At 40.8% G+C, this 21884-nt stretch overlaps 1 protein-coding gene across 15 annotated transcripts in view; it reads left to right on the forward strand.

Annotated features, from left to right (window-relative positions):
• The window catches only part of ANKRD44 (ankyrin repeat domain 44), a 184958-nt gene that overhangs the window by 70655 nt on the left and 92419 nt on the right, over positions 1-21884 (forward strand). For 14 of the 15 annotated variants that reach the window (XR_013538425.1, XM_072979325.2, XM_072979357.2 and 11 more), the window contains one exon: positions 15942-16020. Coding sequence is in view for 12 of the 15 variants with exons in the window: in XM_072979325.2 (XP_072835426.1) it covers positions 15942-16020 (79 nt within the window). In the remaining 3 variants the exon portion in view is untranslated. Of the gene's footprint in view, positions 1-3747; positions 3834-15941; positions 16021-21884 lie in introns of those variants that run through there. The other variant, XM_072979360.2, reaches the window with a different exon arrangement.

The raw sequence follows: 21884 nt of genomic DNA on the forward strand, positions 1-21884 counted from the left end.
AGGTTTTCTCCGCTACCCTCCCCCACCATGCCGAAACTGCAGCGATTGTGATTCTGACATCATGTCAATATTCACATCAGACAACATTAAGTAAAGAGAGACCTCCTGTCATGACAGAGGTTTCGTTGCATTTTGTTGTTCACTGATTTTTTTAATACATGGATTTTTGCCTCGCAATCTTTTGGGCATTTCGGGGATGACATATTTCTGGAGTCTCCTTGTACTGACTCTTTGAAATGGGTTGTGCCTTGTATTATTGATACTAATATTTCTCTCTGGATAGCGAAATATATGATATTAGTCCAAAGCAGAGGCTTAACTTTTATGCAGTAGCTGTGCATTTCTCCCCTGGTGAGATCCCTGCTGGAGGATGATTAGGTTCAGAAATTATTAGACTTGTTTCCTTAGGATGTGAAGAACAGAGCCTGGCAGCAATGTATTATTATTAATATTAGTAGTAGTTTTATTTATATGCCGCATTTCTCCCAACAAGGGAACCAAAGCAGCTCACAACATTAAAATTCACACAATTTGAAAACACAATAAGTTAAATATTAAAAGTTAAATTAAACAATATATGATTTAAAATACAATTAAAAGATTAAAACATGAAAACATGAAAAGATTAACATTTCTGCTAATATCAGTTATAATTGTTAAAAGCCTGCCTGAAGAGATGAGTCTTTAGGTTTTTTTTGGAGGCATAAAAGGGATGTATCAGAACAATGTTACTTTTTTTGAACTTTTGCAAACTAACAGACAACATTCTTAGATTTTTTTTAAAAAAATGTGATGAACAACTTATTCCTGGTTATTTTGGAGGAGAGGTGGTTTTTTGGAGGGGAATTGGGCTATTATTTTAATAATAAGTGTAGTTTTTTTTAAAAAAAGATACAAAATAGGAACTAAAAAGCAACATGTTATTCTTTAAATAAATGTCACTGACTGAAAACAGACACATGGCACATTGGCAGCAAATTACTTTAAAAAAATGTTCCAAGTTCTGTTGGAGGAAAAAAAAAACAGGCCCTTTTTTTGGTTTGGAGAGGGAAGCTGAGCCCCTGCCTTGCCTCTCTAAGGGTTTGACTATACAGTGAGGGAAATGCAAATTCATTTGCATTCACTATATATGCAACCGCAATAGGGAATTTGGGTCCTTTCAATTGAGTGACCACAGTTAAATCAAAGTGCATGCAGTTCTCCTTACAGCTTTGCATATTCAAAGAACTACATGAACAAGCGACAAGAAGGCGCCTTCCTGTCTCAATTTCCTCTATTGTCAGCTTCTGATATGGTGCTGTGCTCAGGAGTGTTGCCCAGAAAGCGAAGTTTTAAAGAAAAATAAAATAGAGTTTTGGGTGGGAGGCTTTGCTGAGGAGGGTGTGTGCTGGCACTGCCTTATGCGTGCATCTGCCTCATGAGGGCCAACAGTACGTTGTGTGTGTGCATGCAGCTCATCCTCCTTTTCTGTAGCATTTCAAGCAATGACAGACCTGAACCAATGTGAAAAGATTCACATTTTTTTCAAAAGCAGAAAGGAAATCTATGAATATGGGGGTGGGTGGGGAGGGGAGACTCTGGGCTAAATCGCATTTCCTGGTGCATTGTGTGATCAAGAGAAAAAAAAAATGGAAATCTGCTGGCCCCAAACCCACTAAAATGGTTGTCCCTGAAACCCAGAATTTATTGTGAGATGGCTATTCATAGGAAAGCTCTTTCCTAATGAGTTGAAAACTTTCCAAGGCATTTCTGATGGTCTGCAGTTGAGTCCTCATCTGTTGTCTAGGCTTAAACTCCATCAGCTGGTCCCAAAGCTAGGGGAACAATACCTGTTTTCCAGCTCTTGAGACTTCTGTCTTGCATTCCTTCGCTGCCTACTTCTTCTGTGAGTCTGGAACACTTTGGATCCTTCAGACATCAACAATGGGAAATGTTCAAGTCAAAATCAAATATGGGGAAAATTACCTTTTCAGGCAGCATCATCTTGAATAGCGCAGCCAGTGTGGCCGATGGCAATTATTTTTAAACAAACCTAATAGACACACAAATGCTGCAAGGACTGACTGTTCATTGAATGTCTTTGTCATGTGGGTGTTCAGTAGAACAGGTACGGAGATGAGAAGGATTATAATATGTTCTTGACTACTCTGCCAATTCCATCACCACTGCTTGGAATTAGTTCTGTCCCAGTAGTACCATCTCAGCTAACCTGTGCAGGGGCTTTCAGTATAATCTTTCTAACGAAGACTGTATTGTGAACATTTGTGGAATCTAAATTGGATAGAGTGTCATTGTCTTTCATTTTTCTCTGGGATGAGTTATTCACATTTTGCTGCTGAATGAGCAGCAAAAAACTCTCCCCGCAGTCTTGCATTATTTTTTTTTAAGCTCTAATAGTTGGTTGAAGCATGGGATTGCTAGCCACCACTTTGATAGCTGACACTGGCACTTGAAAATACTGGTTTTCAGTCATTATGTTCTTGCAAGGGAACATGCAAAATATTCAAGGTCATTTATGTTCTGGTTGTTGTCATATTTAGGACAGAGATACAATCATATTTCTTTCCTTGAGAGGCACTTTATAGGTAAGAATATATAGAGCGGGAGCCATGTCTGTTTGTTGCGATAAAAACTTTTGTGGCATCTAAAAAACTATCAGATTTATTACAGCATAAACTTTTCTGGATTGCAGCCTTCTTCATTAGAAGCATGAAGTGTAGTCCTCCATTGATATAGGTGGAGCCAAAACTATAAATAGGTTTGTCAGATGGAAATACAGGTTGCATATTGTATTGCAACAGCAAGCCAGGAATCAGAGAAGGTGGAATTGAATATTAGATTCTGTCTCCTGGTTATGTGAGGCCACAAGAAGGGAAGGGAGAGTGAGAGAGCCCAAGGCTTTCTTTGGGTTTGTAGAGATTTATGCATACAGTATGTTACCCTGAATTACACCATCTTTTAGTTTCATTTTGTCCTGGCTGGTATGACAGGTGACATTCTTTCCTGGGTTTCTGATGGCCACCTTGTTAGAGTATTAGTGCCACTGGTGGCTTGCGGGCTGTAGGATGTATATATCTCAGTCTGCCACTGTGGGATGAAGTATACCTCATCTCTGCTCGGATTTACGGTATAATCTACTGATAGTCCAGTCAAACTTTGACATCCCAAACAATTTGAGAAAAGGCTCTTCCCCTAATGCCTGATGCTGGACTGTTGCTGGGTTTTAATAATGTGGTGATTTAGTTGTTATATAGTCATGACTAGTGTTTCCTTGTCCTCTTCCCCATAGAAATGAATGATAGCGATGATTCTTTTTTCCTTTCTTTTTGTTTTGCAACTTAAAATTTTGTTGCTTTTTTTGATGATGGGGTGGGGATTGCGAGCAGCACATAAAAAGTATTTGGGGGCTGATTTGTGAGTAACAGCCTTTAGAATGAAGAATTTGGTTAAAAGACGGGCTTAAGAGACAGGCAACTTCCTCTCCTTTGTGAATGGGTATGGTTTCTTTACAGACTAGAAAGTGGAAAAAGTTGTTCTGTTTTGTACAGTGAATGTACAAGCCACGTGTAGCTATTGACTGTTTGGTTTGCTAGGTTTGGTTTGCTGGACGATAATGCTCCTGTGTCAACTTGTTAAATAAACACAGACTTTCTGTTCTCGTCAGTAAACTGTGTTGCAATTCAGAAAACAGGAGGAGAAGGTTAAAAGCAAAAAGTTACAATGTTGCCCTGAAAAGCAACAAAATCAGATCTCAGTTCCGCTCTATCTCTCAGAATATGGGAACATTGATGCAACCTCTTCTACCTTAACTTCCACTCAGCTAAACAGAAGAAGTGAGTTCCAGTTGCTGATTCCCTAAAGAAGGAGTGGGGGGAAAAGGTCTCTGCTTACCAAAACTTCCCCTTTGTAGTATAGATAAACTGGACTGGACAAGTAAAAATCATGAAATTATGGCTGTGCTGCACATCTGCTTTTTGATGCTATTGATCACTATTGAGCCAAGCAACACCATGTATGCTTGGTGGCTCTGGCGCTCCCCTTCCCCTTGCTGAAGGGGACCATGTCAGAGTCATTTGATACCACTTGATTCTTGGCTCTCCTCTCTTGCATTAACTTTTCTGAGACAGCCAAGTTCCAAAGAAATTTATACTTATAGTTTAGAAATAGATCTTTTGCTTCTTTCTATCAAGTGCCTATTTCTTTTCTACGCTACCAGCAGGGATGTGATCAGGTCTTTACGAAGCACTTTTATATTGCCACTGACAAAGAGATTTAGTCAGGCGAAGGTTAGATCGAGACAATTATTTTTTATTAGTAACACATTCAGTTATACTGTGTGTAACACCCCAGAATTAAGCTGTTTCCAGGCATGGCTTCCAGATGTGGGAGAAGGACCCTAGATTTCTCCAATCCTTCCAGCACAAACTTTGATTTTTTTTAAAGATATGTGTTAGTTTACTGGAGTTTAAATACCAGCAACAGATAGCTGTAATAGTATTCTCCCTGACTCTTGCAGAAAAAGGCTTAAGTTCCATTTTCCCAACGGAATAAAGCAACCCATGCACCTACTCCCAAATGTTTCTCAGAACTACAGTTGTATAATTGGTTATGTTTAATAACATTTTGTAGGCTTTGTCTTTCATTTTGCAGGGATAAGAAACCTGGCTGGCTTCTTCCTAAATTACCTGCATGTCAGCAAAAGGGAACTGATCTCCTCTTAGGGATAAAAAGTGAACTATACGTAACCTGACTTGTTTCCAATCTGTGAACTGAGAATTTTTGTCCTGAGAATTAAAAGGGGGACTCAGAATAACTAAACGAGGTGTGGAAATGCAGGGGACAAGTTCTCATGTCCTTTCTTCCATATAGTGTGGCCAGAATCTTAAATATTTTTAATGTCAGAGGAACCGAGAGACATAGAAAATAAGTTGTTCTGCTGTTAAGAATTTTATTTTCGTTGTAATCATTGTCAATCCAATTTATGTATCAAAGCTATAATATTATGAAGATGAAAACCATCATGATATTTAGCTATATCTCATATCCCCATGCCATTCTTCGTAGTTTCTAAAAACAATGATTAATTATGTTTTTTGTTTAAAATATCTTTGTCAGCTTCTGCCAACTGTGGATCATGCTATGCAAGATGGGAAAAAATTGGGAAGTATATTAAGTCTAACTGTAGGAATCTTTCCTAACCAGAATATGCTTTATTTAGACCAGATCATTCTAAACATGCTGTTGTTGTTTAGTCATTAAGTCGTGTCCGACTCTTCGTGACCCCATGGACCAGAGCACATCAGACCCTCCTGTCTTCCACTGAATTTGGTCAAAATAATGTTGGTAACTTTGGTGACACTGTCCAACCATCTCGTCTTCTGTCATCCCCTTCTCCTCTTGCCTTCACACTTTCCCAACATCAGGGTCTTTTCCAGGGAGTGTTTTCTTCTTTTGAGATGGCCAAAGTATTGGAGCCTCCGCTTCAGGATCTGTCCTTCCAGTGAGCACTCAGGGTTGATTTCCTTTAGAATGGATAGGTTTGTTCTCCTTGCAGTCCAGGGGACTCTCAAGAGTCTCCTCCAGCACCACAATTCAAAAGCATCAATTCTTCGGCTGTCAGCCTTCTTTATGCCTTCTCTAAACATGTACTATATGTTTCTATAATTATTTATAATTGGTTTTCCTCAACTTGGCTGAATTTTCAAGATTCTAATGCCTAAATACTTAATAGATAAAGATGCTGCATTTAATCATGTTAGAGAACTAAATATATTTTTGCATGTTGTGATTGCATATTTTTGCATAAACATTTGTATCTTCGGTAATTAATTTGTTGGTTTGCAACAGTTCTGTACCTTTTGGATTCTCTAATCATGTCCATTGCCTTCCCCCAACTGGTTTTTGAAGTAAAACAGACAATATGGTCTGCAAGCAACCCAGTTTGGGGTCTCACTCTGCTACCTCCACAGTTCAAGCTGTTGATTCCCCCCCCCCATATTCTCTGCTGAATGGTGAAATGGTGAAGAGAACGTACGACAGAGGACAAGATTATGTAATAGTGGATAGGACTGAAGTGTAAATCTGCTGTTTGTAGATGGTGACATTTGAGTTCAACTCTTTTGCACTGCGTGTGGCGCACTCTCTAACGAGTGGGGTGGCTGGTTGGATTATTTATACTGTGGGTAGCATGTGAGGGGCAAAGATACACCAGTATGCCTATGTTTTGTGTAAGCATGGGAGGAAATTTATCTGACTTGAATTCCCTGTGTTTTAAGGGTATAGCTTCAACCATAACTTTTCCCTTCCAACTGAAAGTCCCCCCCCCATCTCGTTTAGGAGAGAAAAAAAGTTGTGACCTTGTTTGCTATGTGAAAGACATATACTCAGCTTAGCTGAGGCATGATGTTGTTAATTTGAAATAATGGGTTTTTAATCGTGTTTTTAATGGGAAAAATGTGTAATTCTGCTTAGTTTTATGAAATTGCAATTGTATGTACAGTATTTATTTTATATTCTTCTGGTCTTGCTGTTCCTTGACCATAATAAAGTTACTCTACTCTGTGTAAAGTGTATCCCTGCTCTATGCCAAGCAGAAATATGTGTGTTAACCATTCCTGATCTGCTTGCATATGTTGAAATTAAATACTACTGTATGAGAGCATAATGGGAGTGTTTTGTTGTCGTTATGTCCCATCAGGTCACTCCTAGCTTCTAGCAATCCTCATAGGGGTTCTAGGTATGTGAATTGTTCCAGAAGTGGTTTACCATTACCAACACCACCTGCGCTGTGGCTGAGTGGGGTTTGGAACCCAGGGCCCTCAACTCTAGTCAGAAAGTCTTGTTTAATCTCTAAATTCACTTGTTCTAGCTTTTGCTTAGTTCATCTGCTTCATTTTTCCTTGTTGGACATCAAGGAAGGAAGGTATTTCTTTTGCATATGATGTCATTGTTGACTTTTTATCTGTCTGTTATTAGTTACAAGCACAGTGTTCCTGCATATGGACGCACTGGCTGACGGCCCGTGGCTGTAAGATTGTTTTAAATTCCTGTAGCTTTGTTTTCAGTTCCGCTTCATACAATAATGACCCCAATTGATCCAAAAAGAGGACAGTTCAAAGAGTTCTTTACTTGGATATCCTTTGCTTGTAAAATTTGCCAGCTGGATGGCCTATCCCCAAATATAATAGATCAGAAAATTTGGGAGGGGGCTGTTTAGAAGGAAGTGTTGCTTTTCAAAATGATTTAGACCAGTGGTTCTAGATCCGTAGGCATATGCCATCAGTGGAACACAGAAATAGATGCAAGGTTTTCATTAAAATTACCAAGAATTCACTCAGTTCCTATGTGCTACTGCAAGTGCATTAGTGAAGTTGTTCTTATTTCTAAATTTGAATTATTATTTTTATTTGTTTTGCGTTTATTTCTTGAAATGCTACTGCAACTTTTAGTATCCTTAAAATTTACCATAAATTGAAGGTGCACATAGGGCAGGCCTCTAGATGTTGTGGGACTATATCTCCTTAGCTCAGGGGTCTCAAACATGCATCTCGGGGGCCAATTGCGGCCCGCAAGATAATAGTTTGTGGCCCCTGCCTTAATATGAAAGTTTAAGAAGCGGGAGCACTGGCGGCGGCACCTACTTGGTGAGCGCGGGGCTTCCTCCCCGCCTTGTAGGGGCTGGGTCCCGCCTCCTCCCAAGCGCCCACGTGTCCAGAAGGGGAGCCCTCTCCCTGCCCGGCAGTCTTCTCCCTCAGGGGTTTGGCACCACCAGGGCTTCTGCTTATAGGTCTCTCCCTCCCCCCCCCCACTCTTCGTGGGTCACCTGGTGAGGCTGCTGCTGCTGTTGCCTCATCCTCTCTGAGCTTCTCCTTCCCCCCCGCCTGGTGCTCCTCCCCTCCCTGCCCAGATGTGCTGCGGGAGAGGGTGCTGCCAAGAGAACAGCCTTCTCTTGCGTGCTCCCCCCGTCTCCCTGAGCCACACTAGGCAAGACCACGGCATCTTGCCAGAGTGGGTGTCAAGAAGCCCCAGGAAGCCCCATTAGCCCTTGGGTAGGGGGGAGAGATTGCTCATGGGGCCAGCCTTGCAGAAGGGGTGCATGCAGCTGCTGGAGTGTGTGTGTGCATATGGAGTGGAGGAGCACCAGGTGGGGGCAAGGAGAAACTCAGAGAGGACGAGGCGACAGCAGCAGCAGCCGTGCCAGGTGACCCGCGAAGAGCGTGTGTGGGGGGGAGACCTAAAAGCAGAAGCCCTGATGGTGCTAAACCCCTGAGGGAGAAGACCGCCGGGCAGGGAGAGGCCCCCATTCTGGATGCACAGAGCCACATTTCAATTTTTTGCGGACCCCTTCTCCTTTGATGTGCAAGATGCCCCTCCTGTGCTTCAAATGGAGCTCATTGACCTGCAGTGCAACTCTGAACTCAAAGTGAAGTTCAGGGAGGTGAATGGAAAAGCAGACAAGCTTGGGCAATTTTTGAGAGAATTGACCCCCAGCTTCCCTGAACTTTCCCAAATGTTCAAGCGGACCATGTGCCTTTTTGGGAGCACATACTTGTGTGAAAAGGTCTTCTCCACCTTGAACTTCAATAAGTCCAAGTACAGGTCCAGACTGACTGATGATCATCTTCAAGCCATACTGAGGGTCTCAACTGCTTCCTCCCTCAAGCCAAATGTGGCTCGGCTATGCAAGAGGAAGCGCTGCCAGGTCTCTAGCAGCAAGGAGAAGGCAAGAGAAGAAGCCATGTTCAGAGGAACAGTTCCATGTTCTTCAATGTTCCATTCATACTCAGGACAATTCATGCTTAGAAGAAGATTAAAGGTTAAAGAATTGTTAATACTGACATTTGAATCTGAATGCAGGAGATATAGAAGACTGAAGAAATCGCATATAGTCCCTCATTAGAGAATAATAATAATAATAATACTAATAATACTAATACTACTACTACTACTACTACTACTACTACTAATTATTATTATTATTATTATTATTATTATTATTATTATTATTATTATTATTATTATTATTATTATTATTATTATTATTATTATTATTATTATTATTATTATTATTATTATTATTATTTTACTGGTTTATTTATTTATTTTCTTATTAATTCTTAATTTGTTTATTTTTTCATCTTATTTTGTGGTAAAAAAATAAAGAGATTTGAGAAGATTGGAATTTTTTTAAACAAAGCTTCTCTTGTGGAAAATCTGATGCGGCCCAGCCTCACCCAGACTCTGCCTCCAGCGCCCCCAAGGTAAATTGAGTTTGAGACCCCTGCACTTAGCTAGTCTTAGCAATGGTCAAGGATTATGGCAACTGCAGTCTAGCAATATCTAGTAGCTACACTTTGCTCTCCCTTGCTATGAATAATAAACACAATAATAGAATGCCTATAAACATACAAATGCCTTAAAAAACCAACCAGCATTTTTGCTTCTTTTATGCCATCATAAAACTTGATGGGTTCATTGACTGAAATATTGCTGGAACATTGTGAGCAAGAAGATATAAAAGAAGAAAAGAGTCCCCTCAATTGGGAAAGAGGAAAAAGATAGAGAAGTTGCGAAGGGAGAAATAGTGACAGTTATAATGAGGATGAAAGGGTTAAAGGTGGAAAAAGAGGGGGCAGAATCGGAAAAGAGAGCGAGGAAGGAGGTGTATGTTTTCTTAACGTCGGAGGAGGGAAAGGAATCGGGGGATACAAAGAAATTAGCGGTTGGGGGGAGTAATGGATAGAAGGAGAAGGAGAACCGAGGGTGTTTCAAATCCCACAGAAAGGGATAGGTTTGGAAAGTCGAGACTGTAAAGAGACAGAGCAAAAGGTCGAAGAAGGGGAACCCATTATCGAAGGATTGGGACCGTATGAATGGACAGTTTTAGTATATAACCTCGAGGACGGGGTCCTTGGAAGAGGGTGATTCGGCCAGGAGTGGTCCAACTGCACAAGAAGCCACCCAAAGGAGAATGGTCACATCATCCCTGCTGCGGGACAATCTGTGCAGTAAGGAGTGGCTGTCTGAGAAGACCTACGGATCAGGAACGCTTCGGCCAATCTTTCCGGTGAAAAGAGACAATTATGAGACTACATTACCCTTGCTGTGGACTGACTTTCCTGTTAACGTTGAACCTGCCGATCCTGTTGAAGTTGTGATAGAAAAACCTATTAGTTTTGTTAATAAAGAATTGTTTTTAAAAAAATCTCCTCACTTGTCATTTCCTGCCAAAAATAAGGAACTGTCAGACATAGACAAAGAACCAGATCACAAACATAACATGTAAAAGTTAAAGAACCAGCATTTTCAACAAGATCCTTTGGTTTAACAATTCTGGCTCTAGATTTATTTACTCCATCTGTAACTAGCAGAATTCAAATGATGAACTGTCCACTTAGGTAATAAATTAGAGTGTTACATTTCACATCCTTCACTGATTTGGAAAATGATATCCAAGAATTCCCACTTTGGGCATTACCAGTTTCCTTGGTATTTTGTAAACCCTGCCTTAAGTAGGGTTGCTTACATTGCCCATCGTAGCACATTTTAAATTTCTAATTAAAGGTGGACTTAATAAGCATACAAATAATCCAGGGAAGGTTTGTATCTTTTAGATCTGTCCATATCTGGGAGTTTAGTTCCCAGAAATTCCAGCCAGCATGGCTGGTGGCCAGGCATTTTGGAGTATATGAACCCTAAGACATCATAAGAACCTTAGGTGCCTGAGTCCTGTAGGTACTATTTTTCTCGGGGTGGAGGTGGAAACTTACCTTCCTGATGCATCAGTTGCTGCTTTGTTTAATGTGTCCTCTTGTTTCCAGACAAAGAACGGAAAAGATGAGTTTGTTGAAGGATGAAGCGAGGAGACAAATTAATCTTGCCTCTTCCTTCAACAAATATATCATTGGCATTGTTTATTATATTAGTTGCCCTGGGCAGTCCCTCTCTGTTTGTTTGAAGGCTGTACTTGAAACTTGATCTTCTTATCTTGACAAGGTGTGTTGTACTTCCTCTGTTACTCTGTTTTCTTCTTCTGCCTGAAGTACGTATGTATGTCAGCTTGGTATTTTCAACAGTGTTTACACAGGAACAGAGGCAAGCCTTTACTAGAGTAATTTTTTGTGTGCCTTATATTTTTAATAATTTTGTATATAGGCCATAGGCAACTTGTGACTGACTGCAGCAGGGGGGTCGCTCTGCCCCAACAATTTGGGATCAGATCCTCACCTCAACTCCAGATCATGAAGTATTTGTATAAAAGATCTAAGTTAGTACATTGTCATTATTGCAGATTAATCCCTAGAGAGAGCTCATGATCTCTTGTGGTTATTTGGCTGCTTTAAAGCTACCTTTAGGGCTTTATGTGCAAATTCCAACAGTGCTCTTTGAAGGAAGGCATCACATGCAACATGGCTGATGGATTAACCAATTTTTGTTCCAAGTTAGTGTCTGAATTTGAGACACCCCCCCAGGAAATTTATTATTGCCACCCTGCATTCCATAACAGTTATTATTTAATAATACAGTGGTGCCTCGCATAGCGAGGTTAATCCGTTCCGGATTAACCTTCGCTATGTGAAAACTTCGTTAAACAGAAAGTAAAAAGCCATTGGAACGCATTAAACATCATTTTATGTGTTCCAAATCGGCTGAAAACTCACCGTTTAGCGAAGTCTTCCCATAGCCGGCAGCCATTTTCGCGCCCTCCCCTCGCTTACCGAGGGTGCAAAAACGCTGCACATGGCCATTTCGGCTGTTCTGGCGGCCATTTTGGACCCGCTGAACAGCTGATCCGCGGGTCGCAAAGCGAAGGTCGATAAGCGAAATGCTTACCGAACTTCGCTATGCGAGTTTCGCCCATTGGGGCCATCGGTAAGCGATCGCATTAGCGATCGCGGAAACCGCATTGCTATGCGATTTCGTCGTTCTACGGTGCGCTCGTTAAGCGAGGCACCACTGTAAACACTTATTATTTTTATTTTGTTTGTTAGAAGGAAGATCTGCATTGGTTGCATTCCCCCCCCCTTTCCTTTTTCTATTGAACTGGCAGTCGGGATGCTCCTGTTATGGGAAATGTTTCCTTCCTTCTAACTTAGAAACTTTATAAACAAGAAGCTTATCTCCCCCTTTCTTAGCTGGGAAAGTCTCTGTAAAAGTGTAAGAGCAGAAAAGGCACTGAGCACTTTTATCTAAGAATGACTGTCACATACAGCACTGATGGTACCTGTCTGTCAGGGGTTTGGAGGGAAAGTTCCATCCTATGGGGAGTGGAAGGCGGGACATCAGGGGGGAGGAGCTGTACTGTATATATATTTGGGGGAAGTCCATCGTAGGAGAGCTGGTGTGGAGAAGTGGAGTTGGAGTCTGTGGGTCAGACTGTGGGGCAGACTGGGTACAACTGTTCGTCAGATAGTACATACCTGATAGGTTCAGGTTTCTATCTAGGTAGCCAGAACTGATAGGTTCAGGGTCTGTGCGTTACCTTAAAGTGTTCCGTGGGAACCAATCTGTTGTATGTGTACGATTGGGACTATACCACGTTCCAGTATCCTATTTACCTGATCCTATTATTTACCCTGTTGGTTGTTTCAATAAACCTTATTCGTTTGTTTATTAAAATCCATTCCTGGTCTGGGTGACTTGGTGGAGCGAATGGTTGGTGGCAGCATAACTACAGGGTGGGATACTCCAGTAGGTCTGGGGTTGCCACAATGACTTTTATTACCCATTAGGAAAAAAAGGAATACAACAATATATTCTTTTAAAAAGAGAGAGACAGAGAGAGAGAATGCAGTAACAGAAGAATAACCCATGGCTTCTTTCCTAAGCCTGACTTAACGTGCAATCATTTGTGTATAGTGAACATAGCAACAAAACCAAATATACATCTCTTACATGTCTATCTAAATTATCCCTATATTCCTCACCACCATGAGGCTTTCCTCTGTCCTTGTTGGCCACTGTCCCTGCAAGGATCCATCTCTCTCTCTCTCTCTCTTTTTCCTGCTTCATGACCAAAACAAAGAGAGGAAGAATCTTGCCCAGGCTTAAAGCCAGATCCCTGAATGAGCCTCATTGTCTATACCTGGGAATCAGGAACAGCATCAACATCTCAAATAAAACAGATTAATGGGGACGACGAAAGGCATATTTCACATGGTTTCTATTTATTTTATTTTTAAATGAAGATTTGTAGACCCAAAGACCTTCAGCAATTCACATGAAATTCTATTGGTCTGAAGACATTTGGATTAAATGAAGTAAAGGAAATATGTTATTACCTGTTGAATGTTTGTGTGCCAGATCAGTTATGCAACTTGATGTCCTCTTTTAGGTCCTGAGACTGGAAAGTGGAAGTGGTCTTAATTCTCTCTCTCTCTCTCTTTTTTTTTTTTGCTTTCCCTTGCAAAGTATATACTGAAACTCGAATACATTAGATTTTATGTCCCTTTACTGGGAGTAAGGTCAGCCCTTTTTTTTTTTTTGCCTAACCTTATTTTGAGAACTGAAAGAGAGAGAGAGAGAAGATAGAAGAGAGAGATATTTATGTAAACCTTGATATAGATGAAAGATAAAGATAATAAAGACAACTGGATTATTGATTCAAGCATGCAAAACTTTTTATGGAATCTAAGCATTCCTTTGAGATCCCGCTCTAATCGACTTATACTTTAGTTTATTCTGAATAGCTTCCAAGGAGGATCCTCCTTGCAGTACTGGGTTGGCATCAGATAATGTGTTTCTCTGGCACGTTCCAAAGCTTAAACCCAGAGCTTGGAAAAATTGCAATGTTGACTTCCAGTTGCTAAACTCCCCAATCAATGGCCATGCGGGCTGGGTGATAGTGGGAGTTGTACCTCCCCTCTCTCCACCAAATAGCTATCCCAAAGTTTACATGTACCCCAGCTGTTGCATCTGCTAGTTGTAGCCCTGCTTCTCCTCCTCTTCTGCCAGTTTGCCCTCTGCTTTTAAGGAAAATGAGCAAGAATAGGAAAAGGGCAGTCTTTTTCCATTCTTAGCTTTCCTTCTTCTTCTAGCCGTCATTCTCAACCTTGGGTGACCTAGATGTTCTTGGACTGCAACTCCCAGAAACCCCAGGCAGCACAGCTGGTGGTGAAAGCTTCTGGGAATTCCAGTCCAAGAACACCTAGGTTACCCAAGGTTGAGAACCAGTGTTCAATCTAGGAGGCTGTGTAAACTGGACCTCAGGAGAGAAGCCAAACAAATGCTCAGTGGAAACAACAGAGAGAAGAAGATGACACACTGAGGAAGGGGATGCATTGACCGTCTCTGACCTAAGGGCATCTGAAACTTGCAGTCTGTGCTTGTTACTATTGCATTTTTAGTAGAGTAAGTGTTGCCCTCCTGATAGTTTAACCTACAGTTCCTGTCAACCCAACTTGTCAAGGAAGTGGTCAGTTGTAGTCCAAAATATCTGGAGAACCAAAGCTTCCTCATTTCCTGTAATGGATCCTTGCTTGGGAGAGGGGAGGAAAAATATCCTGATCTAGATACCTGGTTCCATGATTGCAAGCTTTTGCTGATCCAGATTGACAGCTCTTTATTGCACTTCCAACTCGTTCAACTACCTTGGCTTAATGCTCCGTGGCTTTGTGCGTCCCTATGTGTTGCCTCATAAGCAGTTATTTCTCTTCTGCTTGAGGTCCTTTTCTTCATAATTCAAGTTGCAATATCACAAATTATGGTTATGTTGAGATGGAATACAGGTGGAGCATGAGGTGTGGATAACTACAGAGACATTTCAGAAATACCAGAAAGTTTTTATTCTGGCTGGTGGGAAGGGGTGCAGAACAAACCGGGGTTATTTCAGAAACAAGAAGAGTGTGCACATACTTCTCCTTTGTTGCCCCTCTCAGAGAAAATACCTCTTTGATGAATGAAACCTCTAATGGATACTGTGTTTTAAACTTTGTCGAAAGAAACCATAGAGTTCTGACCTATTAAACATAGATCTTGAAGCAACCCAAATGCCATGATTAAGAAAAGGCTACAAACTTGTGTCTTTGGTTTTCCATGTCAGAGTCAGAAACAGAAGAGACCATAACAAAGCCATAATACATATAGGCTTGCAGAGGTTATAAATCTATTTTCCCATCTACAGTAAATAATATCTCTACAGTAAAAGCTGAGAACTGGGTCCTAAATATATAAAATCCCCTGGGGAAATAAGGTAGGAAAGCCTAAGGAGGAGGATGCCGGATTTGATTTCAGTAAATCATCTAAAAACGAAGGGCAGGAAGCAGCTGGATTGTCTTAGTCTGGGCTGTGTAGAGCAAGGTCTCCTAGTGAAGCACAGGAGGCAAAAGAAATATAGTAGACAGCAAGGAACTGGGTCCAGAAGGTTAGCCAAGACTCTCCCGGATGAACAAAAGGTTGACTGTTGTCCCAACAGTGGCACATTCCTATGTCCATGTAGCATGTAGAAAAGTCAGAGATGGCACGAACAGTTTCATTGGTTTGCATGGCAGTTTTTTGGTTTGCTTCCTCATCTCCTATACACATATATACATCTCTCTCTCTCTCTCTCTCTGTCTCTCTGTGTGTGATTTGAATCGTACCTTAACTCAATTTGATTTAAATTAAATCCACCCTTTCTGTAGGCAGTGGCAGTCACATCAGTTTTGTCCTTCATTCTGGCCCCTTGCTTTTGCAGTGTGGACAATTAACCACTGCTGCTGAGGAAGTCGTGTGTGCAACAAGGGAAAGTTTCATAAGCCACTGGTCTGTCATCCCTCTCTCTCATGATGCAGGTTTTTTTGGGGGGGGAGGGGGGGAAGAGGTTCCCAGGAGTGAACCAGATTTGGCCTTTCGCCTTCAGAGCCAGAGCCAACAGATTGACTGTCAGGGCAGCCTTAGGCCTCTAGGGAGTGTGTGATTGTTTCTGCAGTAGCCATATTTTACCACCTCTGTTGCTTTTTTAGGACACAGAGAAGCGTACCCCTCTTCACGTTGCTGCTTTCCTGGGGGATGCAGAGATCATTGAGCTCCTCATCTTGTCAGGTATGTGGTTCTGACATCCCTGTTAGTCTGTTTCAAAAGCAGCATGATTTAAATTTCAAGATAAATACGCATAATTTAAACAACGGAAAGCAAGAGGAATGTATAGAATAAGAGACTTGTTTATACAAGGAAAACCTATTACAATTGGACAGCTCCAGGAGAAAACTAGGTACAGTATATAGCAACTAATTGATATCAGATAACCCAGATCAGAAATTTGGCAACTCAACTGCATAAAACACCAGGCTCAAATAGACCATTAATAGAAATGGAGAAATATTGTGTAGAGACAGGGAATAAAAGGAAAACAGGGTTAATTTCAGCAATTTATAAAAGTATTATAGATAAACAATTTGGAGACAATATGGGATCCAAGATAGTTTGGGAGACAAACTTAAAAACTGAAATATAAGAAAACACATGGAAAGAATATGGACCTCTCAACCTTACAAATCGGTGTCATCACAAGCTAAAGAAACAGTGTTAAAAGTATTGCACAGATGGAACTTATAGCCTGTAAAATTCAATAGAATAAATAAAGGAATATCAGATATGTGTTGGAGGAAGTGCAGGAATAAAGGAACTTTGGAACATATGTAGTTAACATGTCCAAGAGTGGAAATTTTCTGGTCTAAGGTAATTACGTGGTTGGAAAGTATAACAAAAGAAAAAAAAATCTCAAATGAAACTTTGCTACTTTTTTCATTACTTATGGGAGGGAATGAAAACATTGTGGATAAAGAACTAATTGTGACTTATTAGGAGGAGCCTGTAATGAAATTGCCCAACACTGGAAGGACTCTCAGGACTTGTCTTTGCAAAGATTTCAAAATAGAATATGGAGACTGGCTCTGATGGAAAAATTGACCTAGCGCATTAAACTCTATAGAGGTGAAATAAAACAAGATACAGTGGTGCCCCACGAGACGGGCGCTCCATTTGAACGAATTAATGTCGTAATGCGAGGCACTACTGTAAATTTATGGAAGTATGGAACCCCTTGTTGGCCTCTGGTACATGAGATCAATTGGAAAATGGGCTGAAATGCTGATTAGTTTGAATAACTGTAGTGTTAGAAGTAGAACATATATAAATGTTTAAATATTATTAGTATGCTATAGGTAAGAAAATTATTGGAAGTGTAACTGTACTTATAGATAATTATTACTTTTTTCTTTTTTGTTATGTGACTAGAGGATTGTAACTTACTATTAGTAATAATAATACTGTAATTAAAAAATTAAAATATTTTTTTTCAAAAAACCCAAAAGAAAGAATTTTTTAAAAAGTAGCATGGTTTAAATGACCATCAGGGGCACCAGGGTTTGGTTTTTATTGTTGTAGGCTGCCCGACCGACATACTCTGGGTTGAGTGCAATGTGTTAGAATGATAAAGACCAAACCGTGAATCAAGGAACAAAACTAAAGGAAAAGTGAAAATGCTTGCAGCCTGCAAAAACCAGGGCAGTATGAACAGCAAATAGAGGAGTGCGGATGCTGAACAGACTAAAAAAGTGTTCTTAAAATTGACAGGTCTGACAAGAACCTGAGTAGAATTGTTAATACAGTACAGTTTTGTAAAACCATATGTAAGAACTTATAAATGATGTAAGTATTTGTAAGAATCACTGTAAATAAATACTGTAAAATACTGATTTAGGCAGCTGTGAAGGGACAAGATATGTAGTAAAACTGGTAACAGCTGTGTAAGGAAATCAATGATTGGCTGAAGGCAGAATAAAGCCAGCAGTTCCAGCTTTCAGCCTTGTGGCATGGGTCAGAGGAGTAAGGCTGAGAGACGGATTTAAGAAGGACAATGATTTATTGGACTGAACCTATTGGTATTGCTGTGTATGACCAAAGGACTGAATAAGGACTATGCTGTATGTATGAACCTTGCTGTAAAACTTGATTCAATATAATATTTCTACAATTAATATTGTCTCTTTGCTTGATAACTCACTGAGCAGCTTTGTTCTCTGGGAAAACTACTAGTTGGCACCCTGGTATGCTACCAACTCTGTCAAAAATGCCTGTGATAGTAAAAAGTCCTTCACCTTATGCCAAAGAGACTATAACTGGGGATCCATGTGAGACTTTTTGGGAAGGATGTTAAAACATTAAAAGAAAACAAAAGACTTAACAGGACTACCCTTCTATCACTGCCAAAAGACTATTTTAGCTCTTATGACTTGTGTGTAGACTTGGTCTAGTCACTATTTGTTCCATTCAGAAACATATGGGGTTATCCAAAGCTTGCTGGATTATCCTGGAAAACTCTGTAAGGCTGGGTTGTGTAGTCATAAGAGTTTGTTTTGAGGTGAACAGGGTTGGTGTTAGCATGAGGCTGAGTTAAGGTAGCTCAGCTTCTTTTGTAGCTGATTTGAGATATAGTGAAAGGGCAGCAACCTGCTCTTCATTTATTTTTATTGTGTTTTTACACCCAGGAAGAACAGTAGGGGGGGTGTTGCTGTGTTTTTGCCTCAAGTGCAAAAATAACTGGGTCAGCCTTGGAGTATTTTGCATCTTGGGTTGGGATGGGGGGGTTAGTTCTTCTGTCTCACGCAACAGAGTGTCTTGGGTTGGTTCTGCAGGCAGTCATTTCCTCCCCTTGACTGGCCCAGTATTGTGCAGAAGTCTGTTCATCTAGCACTGAGCTACTATATCAGCTTTCCAGCTTGGCCAGCCACTAAGCCAGAATGGGAGAGGGGCTCTGTCTGGGGACTACAGCTCCCAGATTTCCTCAAGGACATTGAATGTGCTCATTGGCTATGAAACGGCCAATGGCAGTAGGAGCAGCAAGAAACTGAATTGAAAACGGGATTGAGTGGAATAGCTGGAACCTTAAACAGGAGCACTTTGTTGCAATCCCCACTTACTAAGAAACTGCAGAGGTGGGGTTTGCTAACTGCAAGCAGTTTCCGCTCTCAGAGCACCTGTAAGCTCCAGCTGCTGAGGACAGGCAACATTAGCTGGGACTTTGTTTCCATGGTCTCCTTATGAGCCTTCAGATGTATCCAGGAGGCTGTTATTAGAAACAGAAAGACAGGCTGGATGGATTGTAGCTTCGATCATTGCATTCTTCTTAACCTTGTGCAAATATAGGCAGCAAAATCAGTGCAAAAGGCAAGCTCAATGGACAGGACAGGATTTTAGGAGCTCTACGGAGACCTTCTTTTCCCCCAGGACTGGTGAACATGCAGACCTTCAGGAGCTGTTGGGGTCCAGTTCTCCATGGACACCATCCAGCGTGGCCACTGGTCAGGGATGATGGGAATTATGGTTCAACAGCACCTTGAGAACCACAGGCCCTGCTGTATGTAGATGCAATGTCTTTCCAGGTAGTGCTGGCATTCAGCATCGAGTTACTTGGCCTGCACAGCTTCTCCACCAACATAGCTGGGTCTTGAAAGTCTTCAAGTCTGCATTTTAAAGCCCTGACGCTGTTTGCATTTGTGTTGGTGCAGATCTGTAAAGAGAAGTTCAGTGCTGTGATACAGATGTACAACACAACCAGAACAACTTGTTGGCTTGGCCAGGTTGTGTTAGAAGCATTGTTTTCTTATTCATGAAAACCTTTGCAGAGAACCGAAAGACATTTGAGGAAATATTTAGTAAATATAAGCTTTTAGAATAAAATGAGTACCATTTTTTTCTGACTTTATACAACATTTCCTATTTCTTAAAATTTTTATTTTTTAAAGGATGGTGTTTTGCCTTATATGGTTAAAATGGAATTATTTAAAATGATTGATGACAGCAGCATTCTCTATCATCTGTTTGAAAATTTCCAGCTGTTGCTGCTTTGATAATGAGTGTAGCTGCATAAATGGATTTGGAAAAGCATGAAGTAACATTATAAAGGAAATGTACAAGTTTAGGAGTATAATACAGTAACCAAGGAGATGGCAGAGAAACAAGAGTACATGGCATTCATTGTAGGCTTTGGTTTCACTCGCACACCCTAGCAAATTAATTTGTGGTCATCAGTTCATTCTCACTGCCGAAATGAGATCAGATATTCAAAATGGCAGATCTTGAATGTCTAAATCTGCTAATTAACATGTTAAACATTTTGATTACCATAGTAGTCTAGACAAATGAAGCATCCCAGTGGACATATGTCCAACTCTACGAGCATGGCTCTCACAAAAGTTTCAGGGGAGAGAATCTATTGCAGCTGTCAAATAACAAGTAAATGTATTGTAATCATTCAATGAAAATTTAGAACTCTGTAGGTAAATCTGCGTGAACTTTTAAAATATAATCACTTGTAAATTGCCTAGGTTCTTGTTGTTGTTTTTTAACTCCATGCCTTGATTTCTTTCTTTTTTTTCTTTTAGAAAGTACTGTGCAAATATTTAAGGGGAAGTAACCTGTATAAATTCCATTATTAGCCTATAGTGGTGGATGGTGCTCAGTGAGACTGGTAGGCAGATCATCTGACTACAGGAGGAAGCAAGAGTAGAGGTGTCACAACTGGCAGAGTAACTGGAAAATCATGAACAGAAAGCGGAGGGTTTGGAGAACATCTCTGAGCCTTATAGTAACCTAAGATCAACACCTCTGAGCCCACTGTCAGTCTTCTGTACCTAGCAACCTATGACAAAGAAAGGGTAACACGAGACAAGTTAATTTGGAAACCATGAGGAAATACAGAGGGTTGAAGGCTGGAGGTTAGTATGGAGATCTGACCCAAATGACAGCACAGAAGTTCTCCTTGGAACCTGGGAAGGGCAAAAATGAAGCAAGAACTGTGCAAAGCAGACTGGAAAATTGGAAAGGAAAAAAACTGAAGGAGAAATAATACTACATGGTGTTGGAGGATTCTGGGACGCTCCCACACACATTATGATCACTGCCAAATCCATGGGAGATTAGATTAAAATTTGTTTTATTTTGCTTTTTTAAGCAGGGAAAGTGTTGTAACTTGATGTGACTTGACTGGAGATCCTGTTAATGCTGGAAGAGCTGAAAACTCCATCAGCTTATTTACAAGGGATTATTGGCTTCTGAAATGTGGGAGAAGGTTGGAGGTTGCCTACATGATGGTGGCATGATGGGCTATTTCAGCATCTGGCCAGTATCATTTTCCCATGGCCTGCATACTTAACAGTGGCTGTTTCACTTCAGGGGGTAGACGGTGGCTAGATATTGGATTCCTCCTTATGCAAGCTTGAAACAGATATAGCCACTTATGGAAATAGGAATTGCACAGACATTGCATCCAAGACCAGATATCTTGGCCAAACAGCATCTGGAGGGCCACATACGCCAACTTTTAATGCAGCTGCCCATAGCTGGGACTACCGCAGGTAATGCAAACTGATAGTAGGAAAACAGTTCTGTGGGGAAATCAAAGTTGGCAAAGCCTTGGGAATACTCTAGCTAGGCGCAGGAATGACTTCTCTTATTGAATGGAGAAGTCGTTTCAGGGCCCACCTATGGTTATGACTTTGTTTGTTTGTTTATACCCCGCCTATCTGGTCATTGCGACCACTCTAAGCAGCTTACAACACAAAATACATGAACAGATATAAGAAAAGGAATTTTTACACAATTAGACACTTCTACAAGATGGAGAGCAAACAAAATAAATCACAGTAGAGAAAGGAGGGAAGAGAATCGGGAATTAACTGGGGGGACTGGACTATATTGGGCCAATACTGTTTTCAGGGTTGGTGAAGTTTTATTTCCCAGTGAACAAAACCTAATTACTGGGCTTCAAGGAAACTTCAGATCTGGTTCAAAACTTTACACATTGTATGCCACGGATTCCACATAAATTTAGGTGAAAGGTACTTGTGCGCAAAGTTTTGTCTGCACTTGTTATTACAAACCAGCTGAGTAGTTTCTGGTTTTAT

The sequence above is a fragment of the Pogona vitticeps genome, chromosome 1, assembly GCF_051106095.1.
Source record: "Pogona vitticeps strain Pit_001003342236 chromosome 1, PviZW2.1, whole genome shotgun sequence".
In the NCBI taxonomy this organism is placed as follows: Eukaryota; Metazoa; Chordata; class Lepidosauria; order Squamata; family Agamidae; genus Pogona; species Pogona vitticeps.